This window comes from Scomber scombrus, chromosome 7 (assembly GCF_963691925.1).
Source record: "Scomber scombrus chromosome 7, fScoSco1.1, whole genome shotgun sequence".
NCBI classification, from domain to species: Eukaryota; Metazoa; Chordata; class Actinopteri; order Scombriformes; family Scombridae; genus Scomber; species Scomber scombrus.
The window spans coordinates 27,900,119-27,918,951 of NC_084976.1; the positions used below are offsets into that span (position 1 = coordinate 27,900,119).

Sequence of the window (18,833 nt, forward strand, 5' to 3'; positions counted from 1 at the left end):
CTGTCTTTCATATAAATCTGCTAGCTTACAGTATGAAATGATGGAACAGAGATAACGAGGGCAGTTCGATATGATGCATCGGAGAGTTTCTGCTTTTTTTTTTTCTTTTTTTTTAATCCTCCCCATTTTCCAGATGCAGATGCTCACTTCAGAGTGTTTTGCGAGAGAAATTCGGGCAGCCATTTTGGCTCAAACGGGGGAGTCCACTGGCCCCCGAATAGTCTCCTGAGGGTCCGTGATAGCGTGCTCAAATTGTTCCTCAGATGCTGGAGATTTAAAACAAAAAAAAAAAAAAAAGAAAAGAAAATCTCCAAATAGAGCCCCTGAGTTTTCTCTTATGAGTGAAGTTCTACCCCCCCTTTTGAGACTGAAATTAGCGCCCCTGTGTGGCGGCGACTGATATGACAGTACATAGTATTACAAGAGGCACAAGAAAGTCAGAAGCTGAATGTGGCGGTGAGCATCCACTAAGTTTCCCTTCAGTCCATCACTGTAACGCGCCTCCTTTCAACGATATGGACCCTGAGTACCTTGTTGCATCTGATCCGTCGACTCGAGAGCCTTTTAGCGTCCTCAAAAACTCCCTCTCTCTCTCTTTTGTTTTTGTTTTATGTGGCTAGTTTGCCCCCCCCATCCCCCCCCTTCCCTAACCTAATCCCCTTCCCTCCCACCCGGGTCACAAGGGTCACCGTCCAGGGCAGGCCGTGGGTTTGATGCAGCGTCCCTGGAACAGCACCAGGTTGGCGGGGCAGTGGCAGCCGGCCACGCAGGGCTTGTGGCACGGTCCGATCTCGTTCCAGTTGTCACAGGTTTTGGTGCAGCCCGGTCCGCAGGTGTCGTACACGGCTCCGTGTTTACACTGGGTGGCTGAAGAGGAGATTAAAAAACAAAAAGAGAGGAGGTTAGGACTCAAGATTCAGCCAATCAATTACATGGAAATTGCATTACTGATACATTTAATGGACTGATGATGTAAGGAGTCATCATTTGACTAACAAATCTTATATGTTTTGCCATTTTTTTACCATCACAGACATTCATAAACTTTACCATCACACCATAAACACGTCAAGAAATATCCTGATATATTCCTTAAAGGACTAAATTTACTTCCTATTTGTGTAATTTCACAAATTTCCTAATTTTGATCTTGAGATACTTCACTGGTTCTTTAAATTCCTGAACTTTTAACCTAATAAACAGTTTAAAAACACTTTAAACTATCAAATGTATCTATTTAATCAAATTATATATAGAGAATTAGGATGTGGGAGAGCATTTCCTCAACATCTGCCATATTTCTTTGTGTTTAATAATCAAAAGCATCAGTAGCAGTCTGTTGTAAATTACATAATAACAGAACTATAACAGCATAACATTAGATTTAAGTCTGACTCATCTGTATAAGTATAATTTCAGATTATTATTCATGTAGCGATGCCATGTGATCTCATGTGAGGCTGTGATTGGTTCACTCACACACACACGCGGTGTCGGGCTTCCAGAGGACGGGCACTCCTTCCCTCTCGCAGGCGCGGCTGTAGGCGATGAAGGACTCGCAGAAGCAGTTCTTATGGACCGGACACTCACACATGTCCGTCACACAGGACCTGACGGGACAGAGCAGGACAATACATTATTTTATAGAACGACTTCTAGAAAGAGTTGGTTGTATTTTAGAGTCGGTGATTTGGTTGGAATTAGTTTTTAGGTAAAGATATATGTTGTATGTGCAGGATCATGCAGAAATAGAGATGAATGTGCATCATTATAATGGTAATAAACTCTATTCAAAGCAAATTATGGCTCTGGCCTTTTAAATATTCAGATTTTAAAGTCAAATGCTTGCTTTAAAGTTCAGTTTTCTTGGTTTTAACATCCAAATTTAGTTTAACTAGTAAAGAAAGATGTTTTTCTTCATATTTTTTCTAGTATCAAAAGACAAAATTCAGAGAACAGTGCATTAATATACTGAGTACAATGTGTTCTTTCTTCTATAAGTTCTTTAAAAAAGAACTTAAAACATACCTTTAACACAAAGCTTTTAGTTAATCTGTGTTTTAGACTTGTTTTTATTTAGTTTCATTTTTCAAAATCGGATTAACTTTGATCTTTTATTATTTTTTAACCTATGCTGTTGAATTTAACATGTACTTGATTTACTCTGATATTGCTTAAGATATAAAGCACTTTGAGCCGCATTTCATGTATGAAAGGTGCAATATAAAATTATTATTATTATAACAAAGACACTGACAGGATGTTGCAAATCAGCAGAGAAAGGTTTAAGGTCAGGTTGCAGTAATGTTAAGTTAAGATTAAGGTAAATTTTAGAGGGTGTAAAGTTTAATTGAGTCATGAAACCATAAAAAATGTAAAAGATTCTAATATGATGATTCCTTTCAGAAGATAATGTGGTATCAAAAGTCAACTTTCTTCACATTAAAGCCTGAACTGGGGTCTTTTAGGACATTATTTGCCTTCGTCATTATTACAGACTCAGTTCGTAGCCTCTCGCTTAGTCCTCACCTGTAAAAAGGGGCGAAGTCAACCACACGGTGGCACTTCTGAAACTCCCACGACTTGATCTTCTGACACTCCCGGTGAGCGCGGAACTTGACTTTGACGCTGCCGGGGCACAGGAAGGAAGTGGGCCGGCGAGGCGGCGGCTGATGGGCGCAAACCTCGTTGCCCTCGACGCGCCACGACTCTGCAAACTCGTCCACGTCGAACTTGAACTGGCCGTCTCCTCCCATGGTGTCGTCACGCTTGTGGCCGTTGTAGTTGCCGCAAAGGCCGCAGAGGCGTCCGCGCAGGTGAGGTGCGGCCACGACTTCCACGAAACTGTCTCCGTCCCATGTGATCTCCAGACCTGCAGGACGTAAAGGTGATTCATTTAGACATTATACAACAAAACCAGTCAGAGGTAAGTGCTTTTTATTGGTTTTATCAGTTTTTTAGACATATGGACGAAAGTTTCAAAGCAAACTTTGAGGTTTTGGTCTAAATTATCTGAACTCAAGCTCCACTTATTAGGTTCTTCTAAATCTTTCAACCACATAGTCCTCATCAGCAGACTGATTTCACTTTATTTGTCATAGATTTGGTTAAAAAAGCTTGTAAGTGGACATTGAGTTGAGATTATTTTGTGTTGCAAGTAAAAAGACTTTTAACAACATCAGTGGTTTATTGGGTTTATTGCGGAGTGTGCAACCAGAATGATTACACAAATTTTTGTTTTTTAATTACTGTACAATTAATTAATGCATTACAAACTGATCCTTTTCAATTGCATTTAAATTATGCATTAAGAAACTTAAAGTACAGGCTCCAATTACAGATGTTTGTTGCTGTTTCTTGAAATAATCCATTTAAAAGTCTCAAATCTAAAAAAAAATGATTACATCAGAAGCAGATGAAGGCTAATAATTCACAAGTAGGATTCAATATATTGATTATGAGTTCATATATAAGTTGCCTCTTCTAACTTTGCATGTTAGAAGATTTAAATGTCAGTAGTTTGATGGTATAAAATCAATAAATTGTGCATGAGTGCAGCTTTGAATTGACCGCCACGCCTCCGAAAAAGTGCGACCTGAGTGTTGCGTGCTGACCTGCGATGGTGGTGAGTTTGAGCAGGTATCCGTCCAGGTCGATGTGAACCCCGGGGCCGTGGTAAGGGAGGGCGATGCGGGTGCCGTTCCTCCGGACCGTCAGGTGCTGATGGAGGCTGAGGGTCAAACCTGCCAGCCTCACCTCCACTGACTGAGTCCAGGAGAAGGAGCGAGTCCGCCGGGCGTCGTTCTTCACCAACACCTGGGAGCGAGAGAAGGAGAAATAAAAGTCAAATTCACTTCAATTTGTTAATGTGATTTAAGTAGAAGTGATGACACAATATGATGGTGAGTGTGAGTTAAGAATGATCTCGACTCTCGAGACTCTTATTTTAAGATTTTTAAAGGGAAGTTCTCTCCTTCTTCCAGTGTTTAAGCTTAGCTGGGCTACAGATAAGAGAATAAAATAGATATCTGTTACTTCATCTAACTCTCCTTAATTCCTTTAACGGTTGTGATATTGCTTAAACTAATCTGTAGTCGTACCGTGAAGCTGGAGTCGGGGGTGTTGATGTTCACGCTGCTTCCCGGCCCTGCGAAGGGAGCGCTGCCGCATTCACGAGTCAGCACGTACTGACAGGTGCCCTGGAAGTTAAAGGTCCTCCCGTCGAAGGTGTTGTAGTGAGGGTCTCCAAAGACTGTACATACACCCGGCTCTGCAGAGGGACGGAGACAAAGTGGAAGATGGAGTAAATTTTGAAATCCATGAGGAAAAAAATGAGCATAAGAAACATAAATATATAGAGAGCAGACTTGAACTCAGCTACCCCAAAAAAGCAGACTTGCTGATGACAGCCAGCAACAAAAAGATAATTCACTATTACATTTTGGAGGCAGGATTTGTGGTACGGTCAAACTATGCCTCTCAACTCCACACAACATTATAAACCAGGCACATGGAGTCTTTGTAGTCTTGTAATGGTACATTTACAGCCATTTTTGGGATTTCTGCTGCAGGTTGCAGCCAAAAACCAAACTAAAATGACCCGAGGGCAAACCGCAGGTTGGGCCGGAGTTCATGGGAAACGCTCAGCTGAAGCAACAACGGCTGGACAGAGTTTTTCTCTGCTTTTAAAAAAGGGCTGATTCATAGCTTTTAAATTCACTTTGATTGATTAACCGTCAATACAGATTATCCACCCACACTTCTAATTCCACAGCTGCATAAACACAGAATTTAATGCCAGATATATTTAATACAATCAAGAAATTAAGACATTTTAAGGACTTAAATTCAAGAGTTTTCTTTGATTGATTAAGAAATGAGTCAATCCCACAACTCTGTGTGTGTGTGGAGGAGTTTAAACTGGAGGATGAGGTTTGAGGAGAACTTACTCACTTTCAGTGCAAACTGGACAGCAGCCGGTTCTGTTCAGGATCTTATTCTGCAAAAGACGAGGAACAGACACACGCAGCGTTAAACAGTAAACTCTCAAAGGGATTAGACAAGATTGAGAAAGTATGGTAGAAATGTGGTAACGATTAAAAGGAGAGAGAAAAAAGCAGGATATCTTTGAGAGGATGCAAAGTGATAGTGAGAAGCATCACATGCAGAACAGAGACAGAACAGACCTGAAGAAACTTCAACAATCACATAAATACTTCAGAAAACATTTACACGGTTAAAAGATTACAATACTGAACTGTGTTTTTTAACCTGTAAAGTAAACAAACTCTCAAAAGACATCAGCATGTAAACAAAAAAGACATAATGTAATATATTTTCTAATACATTTTCTACTGATTTAGTTTCTGTTACAGTGTCACAGCTGCAAACATGTTTAAATTCATTTTAAATTAACTGAACTTGAAGAGAGGAAGAGACAGGAGGACACAGACACATGATTTATGAGACACATTATTAATAATATTGCAGACACAGAACAGAAAAATACTCAGATGTATGTACAAACCTACAAAGCCTGACTGGTATCATGTAAATATTTTAATAATTTGTTCACATGAATTAGTGACTCATGTCCTTAAATTACTTAATTTGTACCCCTGAGGTTGTTTTTCTGTGCTGGGAACTGAATTTATTAAAATATAATAAGATAAACATATTATATTGTCAGATCACTTTCCTTGTTTTTCACTCTATTTCTCATTCGTTCACATACACTAGATGTTTGGCTTTTGCTGCTGACACATTTTTTTATCCTTTTATTTATTTATTTATATCAGGGACCATGTACAATATACATTAAAAGATGCTTTGTACCAGATTGAGCTACTAGTTAATTTCCTAACATCACCACTACAAATAAGCACATGTACCACTTTATAATGCAGGTTAGAGTTATTATAGTTTTGTTTTTATTTTGCACTCTTAACAGGGTAATAAATGTTTACCTTTAAGGGGCCACAAAGGACTAATCTGACTGCATCACTTAAAGAATAATTAAATCTCCGACATCTGCTACTTAAAAGCTCAACATTTTTGTAGCAAAGCTGCAGTTTATGCTTATTTAAGTGTTTTTCCATCAAGGCTTTTTGAGGCTTTCCGAGCAGCAACTCATTTAAATAGTGAACATTAAAAGTTAACGCAGTCCTCCAAACGTCAACTGCTAACAAACAGTTAAAAACAGACACGCATGAAAACACAACCCTCCAGTTCCAGATTTAGTTGGCGGAGACAACAAAGGAGACGACTGCTGTCATTCAAACAGACGGAGCGAAAATAAAATGAAAGACAGAAACGGAGGAGAGTTCCCGTTTTGACAAGTTCACAGTCAAACCAGGACGACCACAAAGTCACCGATACGCCGGCTTCAACCGCTGAACTCTGTCTGTGTAACAGGACCCTTTCCCTCTGTGTGTGTGCGCGTGTGTGTGTGTGTGTGTGTGTGTGTGTGTGTGTGTGTGTGTGTGTGCGTGTGTGTGTGCGTGTGTGCATACAGTATGTTTCAACTTCCATCAGAAGTACAGATCAGAGGACTCTTTCACACACCTAGTTTTTGTTGCCTGAGGGAAGCCCTTCATTGGAGCACACATACACACACGCACGTTTTCCCTGTCTCACTCACACACACACACACACACACACACACACACACACACACACACACACACACACACACACCACTCGTCTGTCATCACATGCAGACGTTCTCCGTACACTCAATACAAACTCCAGAGTCCTAACCTCTGCACAAAGGGCACTGTCTCTCTTTGAAGAGCGCTGCCTTTTGACAGACTGAGGACACACACACACACACACACACAAACACACACACACACACACACACACACACACACACACACACACACACACACACACACACACTCTCTCTCTCTCGTTCTCACACACACACTCACACAGTGACAGAGATTGGTTTTCAGGGGCCTAAATATAGGGAACCTCTTCTTTGCTGTCACTCAAATGTCACACAGACAAAAGGCTGTTAGGAGACACGCTGTCTCCACAGGGACGCACACACACACTCCGCCGACCTGCTGCTGACCGCAGGATGACGGCATGGGAGAGTGTGTGTGTGGGTGTGTTGGAGACGGGCAGCGATGACCTCTGTGTGACAGAAATGAACCCCAGTCATGATAACTCGGGGCAGGTGTGTTATGAGCGGGCCGATGTGTCGAGGTAGCGTCAGTTCTTGACTTTTTAAATCGTCTGCTTGTTATGAAACTGTCCGACAGGTAAAAGTATGTAAATGCTACCTTCACATGAAACCTGTCACTTTGTGCTTTTGACCGGAGAAGAGTCGGGTTCATGATATAGTGTGGAGGCCCGGGTAGTGACTTTGATGCCAGATGTCACCCAATAAATGTTAGTTATTAAAAAAATAATGATCCATGTTTAGTTGGTCTGTATTTATCTGTAAGCTCGTGTTGTCTGTGTTTCTTTTTCTACCTTCACTCCAAAGATGGACGGCATTTGTTTACCGTATTACTTTTACATAGACGAGTGACAATAAGATTGAATTTTGAACTAAGCTTAATAATAAATCATAATATTTTTAACCCTTACACACTGTTCAGGGTGTAATTTGACCCATTTTTGCAGTTGAGAGAAGAAAAAAAACACCTCAAAAAATGTTCTTATAGCCAGACATTTGATTACTTATCCTCATGTGACCCACATTATACAAAAATGGAAATATTTCAATTTACTAAAAATGTTTTTGTGCAGCTGTTTGACTCATTTACTCAAAAATTAAAAAACCCACCATTCAAAAATACAGTTAATTCACATGTAATATAATTAATTGAAGGCATGTGATTGTAAATATTTTTTCTCCATCAACAAAAAGCTTAGAAACTTAAGAATTCACTCTCTCTGCTCTCTGAAAGCTTCACTAAGGCAGTTGATTAATCAGCAATGTATTAATGACTGATGAGGTGTTAAAGCATGAATTTATGTATAGCAGATACTCTGAAATATGAACAGTATGTGAGGGGTTAATTATGAGGTGTTTAGTTGGATATCACCAGAATAATAATTGTATCATATAAATCTATCATATCTTTAAAAAAGTCTGATATTATAATATACTACATCCTGCAGTTGTTACATGTTATGTTTTAGCACAGATTATGTGATACAAGCTGTAACTTAGTTCATTTTAATGTTTTGCTGGCTGAAGTTTGTATTTGTGGACGGAGCTACGCTAGCTGTTTCCCTCTGCTTCCAGTCTTTATGCTAAGCTAAGCTAACCACTCCTCCCGCTCCTGGCTCGGTTCATAACACGCAGCAGATATGAGATTGATATCAGTCTTCTTTTCCCAGAAAGAAAGCAAATATGTGTTAAAGTATTCCTGTAATTTGAAAACTACAAAAGATTAGGATCATTTCCCTGAGGGAGAAAAAACAACAGTGTGTTTTTTGTCTTTACTTTAATTTAAGTTAAAGAAGAGGTCATGCTGCGTTCAAATCCTAATAGATTTACTGTAAATACGAGCTGCGGATTTAACATTTTTTTATGCCAGATTGCTAGTTATACTTTCAAGTCTTTCATGTGCTACTGTTTCTCCAAACTAGCGTCATAAACGATCAATGGTTATTAACAAATGAAGCAAATTCTGCATCAATTGCACTAATGTTGACCTGAGGACTTTTAAAGAGAAAATATAATAACTGTTCCAGTCGTTCCGTTCTCCCTTTTCTTCTCATATGAACTTTTATTTCAATGTGCTGCTTTCCCAACTGTAAGTAAATGTACATCTGAGGCTTATGGGCCAATGACATTTGTTTGTGTCCATGTGGTTTAGTCAAATTTAAAGGAGTTAAAATGTGAAAATAAACGTATGAATAACTTGCACACATTCTTCTCTTTTTGTGGACTCAGCATCAAATTTCTGCTTTTAATCCATTTTGAGAGAATATATTAGAGGATTATGGCAAAACTGTCTCAGTGGTGTAACCATAAAAACTTTGTACCAAATAATTCAACTTGCTCAAAAACAGTAAATTCTCAATGAAACACCATATCAACTAGTTTGGCATGATCTAACATTATAACTTTTATATTAAATAAAGGTAATGGAATACAATTGTTCTAAATATTACATTTCATCTGGTAACCATGGAGATCAGGAACCATATCAAGTAATTATTAGTATAAGTCCACTTAAATACACTGTAGGTGGATAAAATATTTAATATCTATCATTCTTTTGTGGTTACACCTGTTTTTCTTTCTCTCCTTTAACTTCTTGTTCTCTCCTCTTCCTTCCTTCCTTTCTTCCTACTTCTTTCATTTCTTTCTTTCCTCCTACTTCTTGTTCTTTTTCTTTCTCTCCTTAGTCCTTTATCTTTCTGTCTTTCCTTCTTTCTTTCTCCCTCTCCTCTAACTTCTTGTTCTCTGTTCTTCCTCCTCTTCCTTCATTTCCTCCTACTTCTAGTTCTTTATTTCTCTTCTTCATCCTTTATATTTCTTTCTTTCTCCTTTCTTTTCTTCCTTCCTTTCTTTCTGTCCTCCTAATTCTTGTTCTTTCTTTACCTTCTTCCTCCTTTATCTTTCTTCCTAGGAGGATAAAATATTACTGATATGTATCGTTCTTTTGTGGTTACACTATTTGAAATTTTCAGGAGCATTCAGTCTTACTTTTGGTAAAAAAATGGTGCAAATGTCATTTCAAAAATACTAAATGTACATTTTAACAAACCTGATGCTGCTTTTAAAACTATTGTTAAAGATGTTTTTGAGTTGCTCGTGTTGCCGTCCCTTATTTATCCCTAACAACAGTCCAACAGTAAGTGAATCTCGGCCTTTTCGCTGCAGACCACCTACATCACCCTGCAGTCTTCCGCTCTGACCACAAACAACAGGTGAGGGCTTGTTGTAACCGCTGGAAGCGTGTGAACTTGGACCACGTTGACACCGGCTTTGACTGCGTGACCGCTTAACGGCCGACGGTATGCGAGGAATCCACTCCATCACCCGCCGGCCGACAGATGACCTCCGCGACAGGTGAACGCGGCACAGAAACCTTTCCTGCTGCCAGAAGTTCCCAGAGCGTTTGACAGCTAATGCGTGAAGGATTGTTAATGTGCTAAAAACGATACCTTTCCATTGTAACAGAGGAACCTCGCTGCAGTCCTGCCTCTTAGTAACACAATGATCCTCTATGAGTGTTTCATTTATTAGGAAACGAATATCCGACTGTTTTAGGTGCTGGGAACCTGACATGTATTATAAACTGTATCATGAACTTTTAAATTTATTTTGTTTTTGTATTCTCTTTTTTTTTAACCTAGTTTTGGTTTTTTATTAATCTCTTTTATTTCATTCTACTTTTGTTTTGCTTTTTAATCTATGTCAACCCAGTTTTTACTTTATTCTCCTATTTTTATTTAATTTAATTTATTTTTTTATTTTCTCTTATTCATATTTTACTTTAATTATTTATTTTACGTTTTATCATTATTATTTTTTCTTGCAAAAATTGGTCTAAATTTTTTCTTTTTTTGTAATTTTTTCTTTGTTTTTGTTCCTTTTCTTTATGTTGTTCTTGGTCTACTCTTATTCTATCTTATTATTGATTATTATGATTGACTGAACAAATAAACTAATCTGAATTGCACAAGGACAATGCATTAAACTCTGAAAATACTGTATTTTTTTCATTTAAAAATATATTTTAATTTTTTAATTCATATGTATTTTATTATTGTTTATTATATTATATTATTATTATTGTTGTTGTTATATTGTGTATTATTTATATTATGTATTTATATTATTTAAATTATAAAAACATTTAAAATGAATTTATATATTATTTATATTATTTTATTTATATATTTATTTAACTAAATAATTAAATTCCCAGTATAAACTGTAAATTCTCTACAAATAAACAAGAAGATGGAACAAGTGACATTAGTAGTTTTAGATCAGAAAAACAGGAATAAAGTATTATGAATCTGGCATTAATGTATCACATGTATCATATCCTTTAAGAACAAGTATTTAACTGACCTTTAAAGTCTGTAAATATGAAATTAAAATGTTTATAAAAAAAAGTTATACAAGAATATTTGAGAAAATATACATACACATTTTTGAATGGCTGCTGAAAAGAATTCAGAAACCTTTATTATATTTATAAATGTATCTGTATATTTTCAAAAAAATAGATATTATGATGAGGAATAACCAGTTAAAATAAAGCAAAATAAAATAAATAAGCCTTGTTTTCCAGTTCAGACTGATTCTTTGTTTTTTCGGGTGAAATGGTTGAAATCGGGTGAATCTGTTCTGGCCCTCTCTGTCGGTAAATCAGGGGGAACGTGGTCACTGTGAGACGTCACGCATACAAAGTGAAATTGATGGAGTTAGTCATGGACTGTAAAGTGTGAGTGTTGGACAGGTCGGCTCTGAGAAACACACAGAGTGACAGAGACAGGGAGAAGGTACACGGCCAAAAAAAACATGATGTAAACCCTCCAAACAGGACGGAGGCTGCTGATTGGCTGACGGGGCTGTCACTCACCGAGGGGCAGCTGATGATTGGCACACACTGTTTGGGGCGGCACTCGATGTTTCCTTTAACGCAGGCGCAGAGCGTGCAGTTAACGGAGGACCACATGTCGCCTTCCTGAAGGAGAGAAAGACTACGTTAGAATACATCCATCTATTATTCATCCATTCATCATCCATCTATCCATCCATTATCCATCATTCATCCATCCATCATCCATCTATTATTCATTAATTTATCATCCATCTATCCATCCATTATCCATCATTCATCCAACCATCATCCATTCATCATTTATCTATTCAATCATTCATCAAACCATCTTTTATCCATCCATCCATCATTCATCCATCATTCATCAATCTTCATCCATCAATCATCCACCATTCATCAATCTTCATCCATCCATCATTCATCCAACCATCATCCATCCATCATTCATCCATTCAACCATCAATCATCCATCCAACCATCATCCTTCCATCATTCATCCATTCAACCATCATCCATCATTCATCAATCTTCATTCATCCAACCATCATTCATCCATCATTCATCCATCATCCATCCATCCATCCATCCATCCAACCATCATCCATCCATCATTCATCCATCCAACCATCATCCTTCCATCATTCATCCATCCAACCATCATCCTTCCATCATTCATCCATTCAACCATCATCCATCATCCATCCATCATTCATGTATCCATCATTCATGTATCCATCATTCATGTATCCATCATTAATCCAGCCATCCATCTTCATTCATCCATCTATTTGTCCATACAGTGTCTAATTTCACCAAACGGCCATCAATCCATCCATCCAGTTACATTTATTTGTCCATCCACACATCATTCATCCCTTCATCCATCCCTTCATCCCTCCGTCAGGTACAGTCAGTGCTCTCTCACCCTGTAGATCTTGTTGCGGACTCTGCAGTACTTCACTTCCTCCACCTTCACGTAGGACAGGCACTCCTCACAACACTGGTTTCCCTGGCAACTGCCCGGCCGCGAGCACCTCTTTTTACACACCACCGTGGAGTCCTGGACAGAAGAAGAAGAAGGAGGAAGAGGAAGAGGAGAAGAAGAAGAACCCGGTTATGGAGGGATATTGGAGTAAAATCTGATGAATGAATTAATATTGAAGGCCTGGATCCATAGTTACTGATGGTGTAAGAGGCTGCGTTACCTTGCAGGTGCAGGTGGTGCAGTTGTCGTGTAAAAAGCAGGTGCCGTTTTCGTAAACTTCGCTGTGGAACAAACAGCTTCCCAAAGAAAGATTGAACACCTTCCTCTGACCTGGGAGAGGAGGAAGAGGAGGAGGACGAGGAGGAGGAGGAAGAGGAGGAGGAGGAGGAGGAGGAGGAAGAGGAAGAGTCAAAGATGAGAAACTGAGACACAAAAACTCACAATAAAAAGTAATTTGCTGGCTTTTTCAGGTGGACAAAAGTTGTGATTTAACTTTTACCATCCAACAATACATTCAGACATAACTTTAAATATAATAAAGTTCATATATAGACAATAAAAGGAGCTGAAGAGAGAAGGATGGATGCAGCTGTGGGGATCAAAGTTTGAAAAAGGAGAGATGACCATTTCATTTACCCAAAACTGATATTTCAGTGATGATAAAATAATGCTGATTGATTTCATTTAGGCAGAACTGGCGATAAGACACCAGCACCATGAAGCAAGAACAGCAGGGGGAGGAAAATGATGGAGAGAAAAAAGAACTACAAAAGTGATCCACATCGCTTCTGCTTTATTAGATTATAGATAAAATTAGACAGAAGTATTAATTAGATTAATGTCTCTAGAGATTACAACATTTATTGAAATAAAGTTGTAATATTTTGAGATAAAGTGGTTATCTTATAGAAGAAAGTTATAATATTATGGGAATAAAGTTGTAGTTCTACAAAGCAAAGTCACAACATTTTAAGAAGAAATGTATTACTTTTTCCCTTAAATATTATGAGTGTTTTCTTGTAAATATTAACACTATATTCTGAATATATTATAACTTTCTTCCCTAAATTATGACTTTATTCTCACAACATTAAAACTTTCTTAATTTTTCGACTTTATTCTCAAGATTCTGCGCCATGACAGCTGAGGAGGAGGATTTGTGTTGTTTTTTTTACCGAGACATCGGGGGCAGCACTGTCCTGCAGGAGTGTGGCTGAGGTGGGCGGGACACGACAGGACGGGACAAACCTCCTTCATGCAGAGAGTCCGTCCTCCCTAAAGCAACACAACAACAAACAGTCAGCATGTTTGTCTTTAGACTCAACCTCCAGTTTATGAGGTTGTAATGAAAAGTCAGGTCAGAGAATATTTATAAACCATCGAAGCCAACTGTTACACCTCTGTGTGTGTGTGTGTGTGTGTGTGTGTGTGTGTGTGTGTGTGTGTGTGTGTGTGTGTGTGTGTGTGTGTGTGTGTGTGTGTGTGTGTGTGTGTGTGTTAACAAGCCTGCAGGTCACCTCAACAAGGTGCCAGCACATTAATGCCGTAATGTGTTTATGGTCGTACCTGTAGGGCTTGTTTGTGTAGAGGGGGGAGGGAGGAGAGGGGGGGGGCACAGAGGGGGAGGAATAGGTGAGGAAAGAACGAGGGAAGAGGATGTTGTTCCAACCAAACGTTTGTGAGTCCCAGGAGACTCCAAAACAAACTTATTTGGACGACACGAGGGTGTAGGGGTGTGTGTGTGTGTGTGTGTGTGTGTGTGTGTGTGTGTGTGTGTGTGTGTGTGTGTGTGTGTGTGTGTGTGTGTGTGTGTGTACTCACAGTGCAGGTACATTTGATGCAGGGTTTTCCTTCTGGACTGAATTCCTCTTTCTCTTTGTACAGTCGACCCTCAAAGATACAACCTGCAGGAAGAGGAGGAGACGTTATACCCAACACTATAAATACATCACTTATATACACTACATCTTCTCATCATACCTGAGGTTCTTATCCAGGGAAGGTTTATGTAGGTTTAACAAGTTGTATGCATTTTATTTAAAAAGAAATAATACATTGTAAGAAAATAAGACTTAAAATGTGTCCAATGCATAAAACCTGGCTAATAAAATCACAACATTAACATTTAATTTGTTTCTTTAATTTAAAAAAATACTTGAATTCGTACATAATTATGTATATTAACTACATTAATTATAGGAATATTGTCTCAATTGTTATATAAAACATGCACAATACATACAGTAAGACACAAACTGTTCAATCAAAAGGTAAAAAAGTAAATCAAGGACTTTAAAACGTGCACATTTTGAGCTGAACTATACATTTAAACATCATCTTTTTTTCCACTAGAATTCTTTGAGTGAAATTAATTTTTCTCGTCTCTTTCTCTTTCTTAAGACAGAAAGTTGAGGGGCCTCTGAGACATTCAAAATATTAAAAGCTGTCTTTGATCTTCTAAAAAAATCCACAAGCCTTCAAAGACTTCCTAAAACATTAACATAAAACCTTGAAGAGCTGAAGTCTAGTCCATAATTTTCCATATAGTGAACATAAAGAGCTTTTTAATTACAACACAGATATTCTTGTCATATGAAGCAGGTGTGTGTGACAGCTAACAGACAGACTCAGTCTGTACTCACTGGGGCAGGTGGGGCAGCACTTCTTGGGATGGATTTTAGGGTTCTTGCAGTGGACGACACACTGCACCTCTGCTTCAGTGATGACACCTTCCTGTCACAACCAGGAAGTAAAGACAGTGTTCAGTTTGTGCATTTTAAAAGCTTTTCTTCTTTCTTTTTGTCTGTTATTACATTTCTTCCTCTGTTTTTTCTCTCCTTTCATATTTGCCTTCAGTTTCTTCTTTTCTGTCTGTCACAGTAAATGTTTTTTTTGCCATTTTAAAAATCAGGTTTTCATGTATTTTCTGTCCATTTCCATCCTATTTGTCTTTTACTTCCCTTGCATCTTTCCTTTTTCCTGGGCTATTCCCCCCTTTCCAATCCTTCATTTTCTTTCCTTTCCTTCCTCATTTCTGTCCTTCCCTCTCACATGCTTGCTTCTTTTCTTCCACCTCTTTCGCTTCATCTTTCGCTTCCTTCCTATCACCACTCATACATTAATTCTCCTCTCTTTCTTTTTTAGTCATCCTGCCATCCTTTCCCTCCCTTTGTACTCTCTCCTCTCTGTATCTCTCTACCGTCCCTCAAACAACAGCGTGTTTAAGTTCTTTTCAGATCACAGGTCAAAGGTTTCCAACATGACGTCAGAGCTGAAACAACACTGTCGCTTCACCTCTCATCTGCTGACAGCACATACACACATCCACGCACGCACGCACGCACGCACACACACACACACACACACACACACACACACAGTCACTTTTTGGGACATTACTGAGACTTGCATCCATTCCCTGGAGACTTTTCCCTTATTTTGGACATAGCTTTTATCCCCAGTTGGACAAGATATCCCAAATTAACTTAGTCTTAAGTCTGTTGTCCCCAGAAGTAGCCTATGACAGACCTTCACACACACACACACACACACACACACACACACACACACACACACACACACACACACACACACACACACACACACACACACACACACACACACACACACACACACACACACACACACACACACACCTGACAGCGTCTGGTTACGCAGGGTTTGGTGGAGCTGGTCCAGGATACTGAGCTGTTATAGGAGCGTCCATCCAACATGCAACCTGAGAGAGAAACACAGAGACAGGTTTAGATTCACTCTTTTGTTTTAATTTCTTCATTATCATAATAGCAGCTCAGAACAGAAATATTGCTACTGTTAAAGTCAGCTTCAGGCTACGGTAAGCTATTCCTTGTCTTATGTTTAAGCCACAAAGCTTTATAAAGAGTCTCCCAGTAAGCTTGAGGTCCTTGGATACTGTGGACTCATTTAAAAAGCATCTAAACTCATCAGTTCAGACGGGTATTTAGATACTTAGTGGTATTTCATGTTTTAACTTGACACCTGTGTCTGTTCCCTTTGTATGTTTCATCTGGTGTCTTTATTTCTATTTATCTCGATTTTATATGATTTGATTTATTTTGAATGTGAAGCACTTGAGAAAGGTGCTGTATTAATTAACTTTACTTACTTACTAGAGTTTCAAATCACTAAAACACTTACAAATCTTAAAGATCACCTCCAGATATATTTAAGACATTTAAAAAAATACTGTTCTTAGAATAATAATTTGTGTCTGATATTAAAAAAAAGCTCAGTTACTTCATTAAAAATGTCTTTAAATGACATCAACCTCTTCTCCTTCATTGAAAAACCATTGATAAAAAAAAGTATGTGAATGTAAAAATAGTTTCCATTTGGAAAGTTTAACTGCTGACACATGTCACACACACACACACACACACACACACACACACACACACACACACACACACACACACACACACACACACACACACACACACACACACACACACACACACACACACACACACACACACACACACACACCACACACACTAAATCTCTGCAGTCAGTAACTCCACACCCACTGACCCGTCCACTCAGCACTAAATGAATAGCCTATTCATTTCATCCCATTTTACAGTAAGTGGTCTCAGATCAATGTTTAACTTTTCATACAATGAAACCCGATCACTGTCATTGATCTGCTTTCCTCAGTGTAAACCAAACCCTGTGTGTGTTACTGTATCACCACACAGAAGAGATCAGATCGGATAGAAAGAGATGCCACAGAGACTCGTATCCTGTTCATACACTCCGTCGTCACTAACGCAGAGTAATAAGACAGTACATCCGATCGATAACTGACCAAAACCTCCAGAGTGGATTTGTTTCAATAAGCTGCTCCAGTGAGGCAGTTTGGACTCAGAAAACTTTTATTTATTTTATTTTTAAAATCCGATTGGATCGTGCAATCCATTCTGGGTTTACACCTTTTATTTTTTAACAGAGACACAGTAGCATGGCCGGATCTACCATACTGACAATCTGGGCAAGATTTGATGGCTGTGCAGAAAATGGACAGAAACAACCAAAGGGAAAAAGAAGTGACTGTAGTAGAAAATGTCCTGCAAATAAATAGCTTCTTTTTTTTTTAAAGGCTAAAAATGAAGAAGAGGAGGTTGGAATATAAATTAATTATGGAGGTAGGCATGAGGGCCAATGGTAATTTTCCACGTGGATGTTATATACTGAGTGTTTGGTATCATACTCAAGTAAATATGTGTAGTAATGAAAGAAGGAAAGAGGTGATGTCACATATTTCTGTGCACTAATTAGGATTTAGCAATATTTCATTCAAGATTTGACAGTGATAGTGGGGCTGTTTTTGTTAGTATTAATTAATTAAACAGCACATTTTCAGTGGTTTTAAGTTAACTTTAATGTCAATAACAAAATGACTTACTAACAACAGTTTTCATATTATGGATGTTAATGAAAGTAAATCAGATCTCACTTTAGGAATAATATCATTTACTGTATATTATGTACTGTGATTGCCTATTGCCTAAATAATGTCATCTTTTTCCTCCAGTCAACAGCATTAATTGGGTTTTTTCAAATGAAATCCTGCATCAGTATTTAGAGGTGCTTTATAAACGCATTGTGGTTATATGATAAGTTTATAATTAAATAATAAAAAGTATATAATGCAGTGTAAACAGCAAATGTAGAGGGTGAAAGAAGATGTTTAAGGTCTTTACATGAACTTTAATATTTGTATGTTCTCATGCATCTTTAAACCCTGATTTTAAAGTTTTTATCTTTATTATTTGAAGTTTTTTTAATGCGCTTCAAGCCGAGTATAACTCAGCTCTCTCGTTCATATAAACTGGTTCACTTAGGCACTTTTAAAGCAAATTGTTCCCAATAAACTGGATCAGTCTGACTGTGAGTCTGCGTGTTTAACTGTGTGCCATGATTTCATAAAAAGGGAGAAAACACACACACACACACACTCACACTCACACACACACACACACACACACACACACACACACACACACACACACACACACACACACACACACACACACACACACACACACAGATGACATGGAGTGTTTTCCAAAAAGCACAGACACAGAGGGGTCCTAAATTCGGTCAGAGCGGCGGATCCCGCCACAAGTCGACCGCACAATAGAAAACTAACACAAGTTGCCGTGGCGACGAGGGGCTTTCCATGTCCGACTTGAGCTCGTTGCACCTCTCTTAACGAAGTGCTGCGTCGTAAAAAAAACGCCGGACCGCAAACAAAA

The 18,833-nt window shown here is 38.5% G+C and overlaps 1 protein-coding gene across 1 annotated transcript in view; it reads right to left on the reverse strand.

Annotated features, from left to right (window-relative positions):
* Positions 1-685: 685 nt before the first annotated feature.
* Positions 686-18,833, reverse strand: part of bmper (BMP binding endothelial regulator) — a 40,191-nt gene continuing 22,043 nt past the window's right edge. The window contains exons 4-16 of the mRNA XM_062423177.1: positions 16,191-16,273; positions 15,177-15,267; positions 14,356-14,438; positions 13,710-13,809; positions 12,755-12,864; positions 12,475-12,609; positions 11,568-11,672; positions 4,954-4,999; positions 4,101-4,270; positions 3,615-3,816; positions 2,530-2,872; positions 1,480-1,610; positions 686-867 (exon numbers count right to left, since the gene is read on the reverse strand). Of these exons, the coding sequence (XP_062279161.1) occupies positions 686-867; positions 1,480-1,610; positions 2,530-2,872; positions 3,615-3,816; positions 4,101-4,270; positions 4,954-4,999; positions 11,568-11,672; positions 12,475-12,609; positions 12,755-12,864; positions 13,710-13,809; positions 14,356-14,438; positions 15,177-15,267; positions 16,191-16,273 (1,781 nt within the window). The remainder of the gene's footprint in view (positions 868-1,479; positions 1,611-2,529; positions 2,873-3,614; positions 3,817-4,100; positions 4,271-4,953; positions 5,000-11,567; positions 11,673-12,474; positions 12,610-12,754; positions 12,865-13,709; positions 13,810-14,355; positions 14,439-15,176; positions 15,268-16,190; positions 16,274-18,833) is intronic.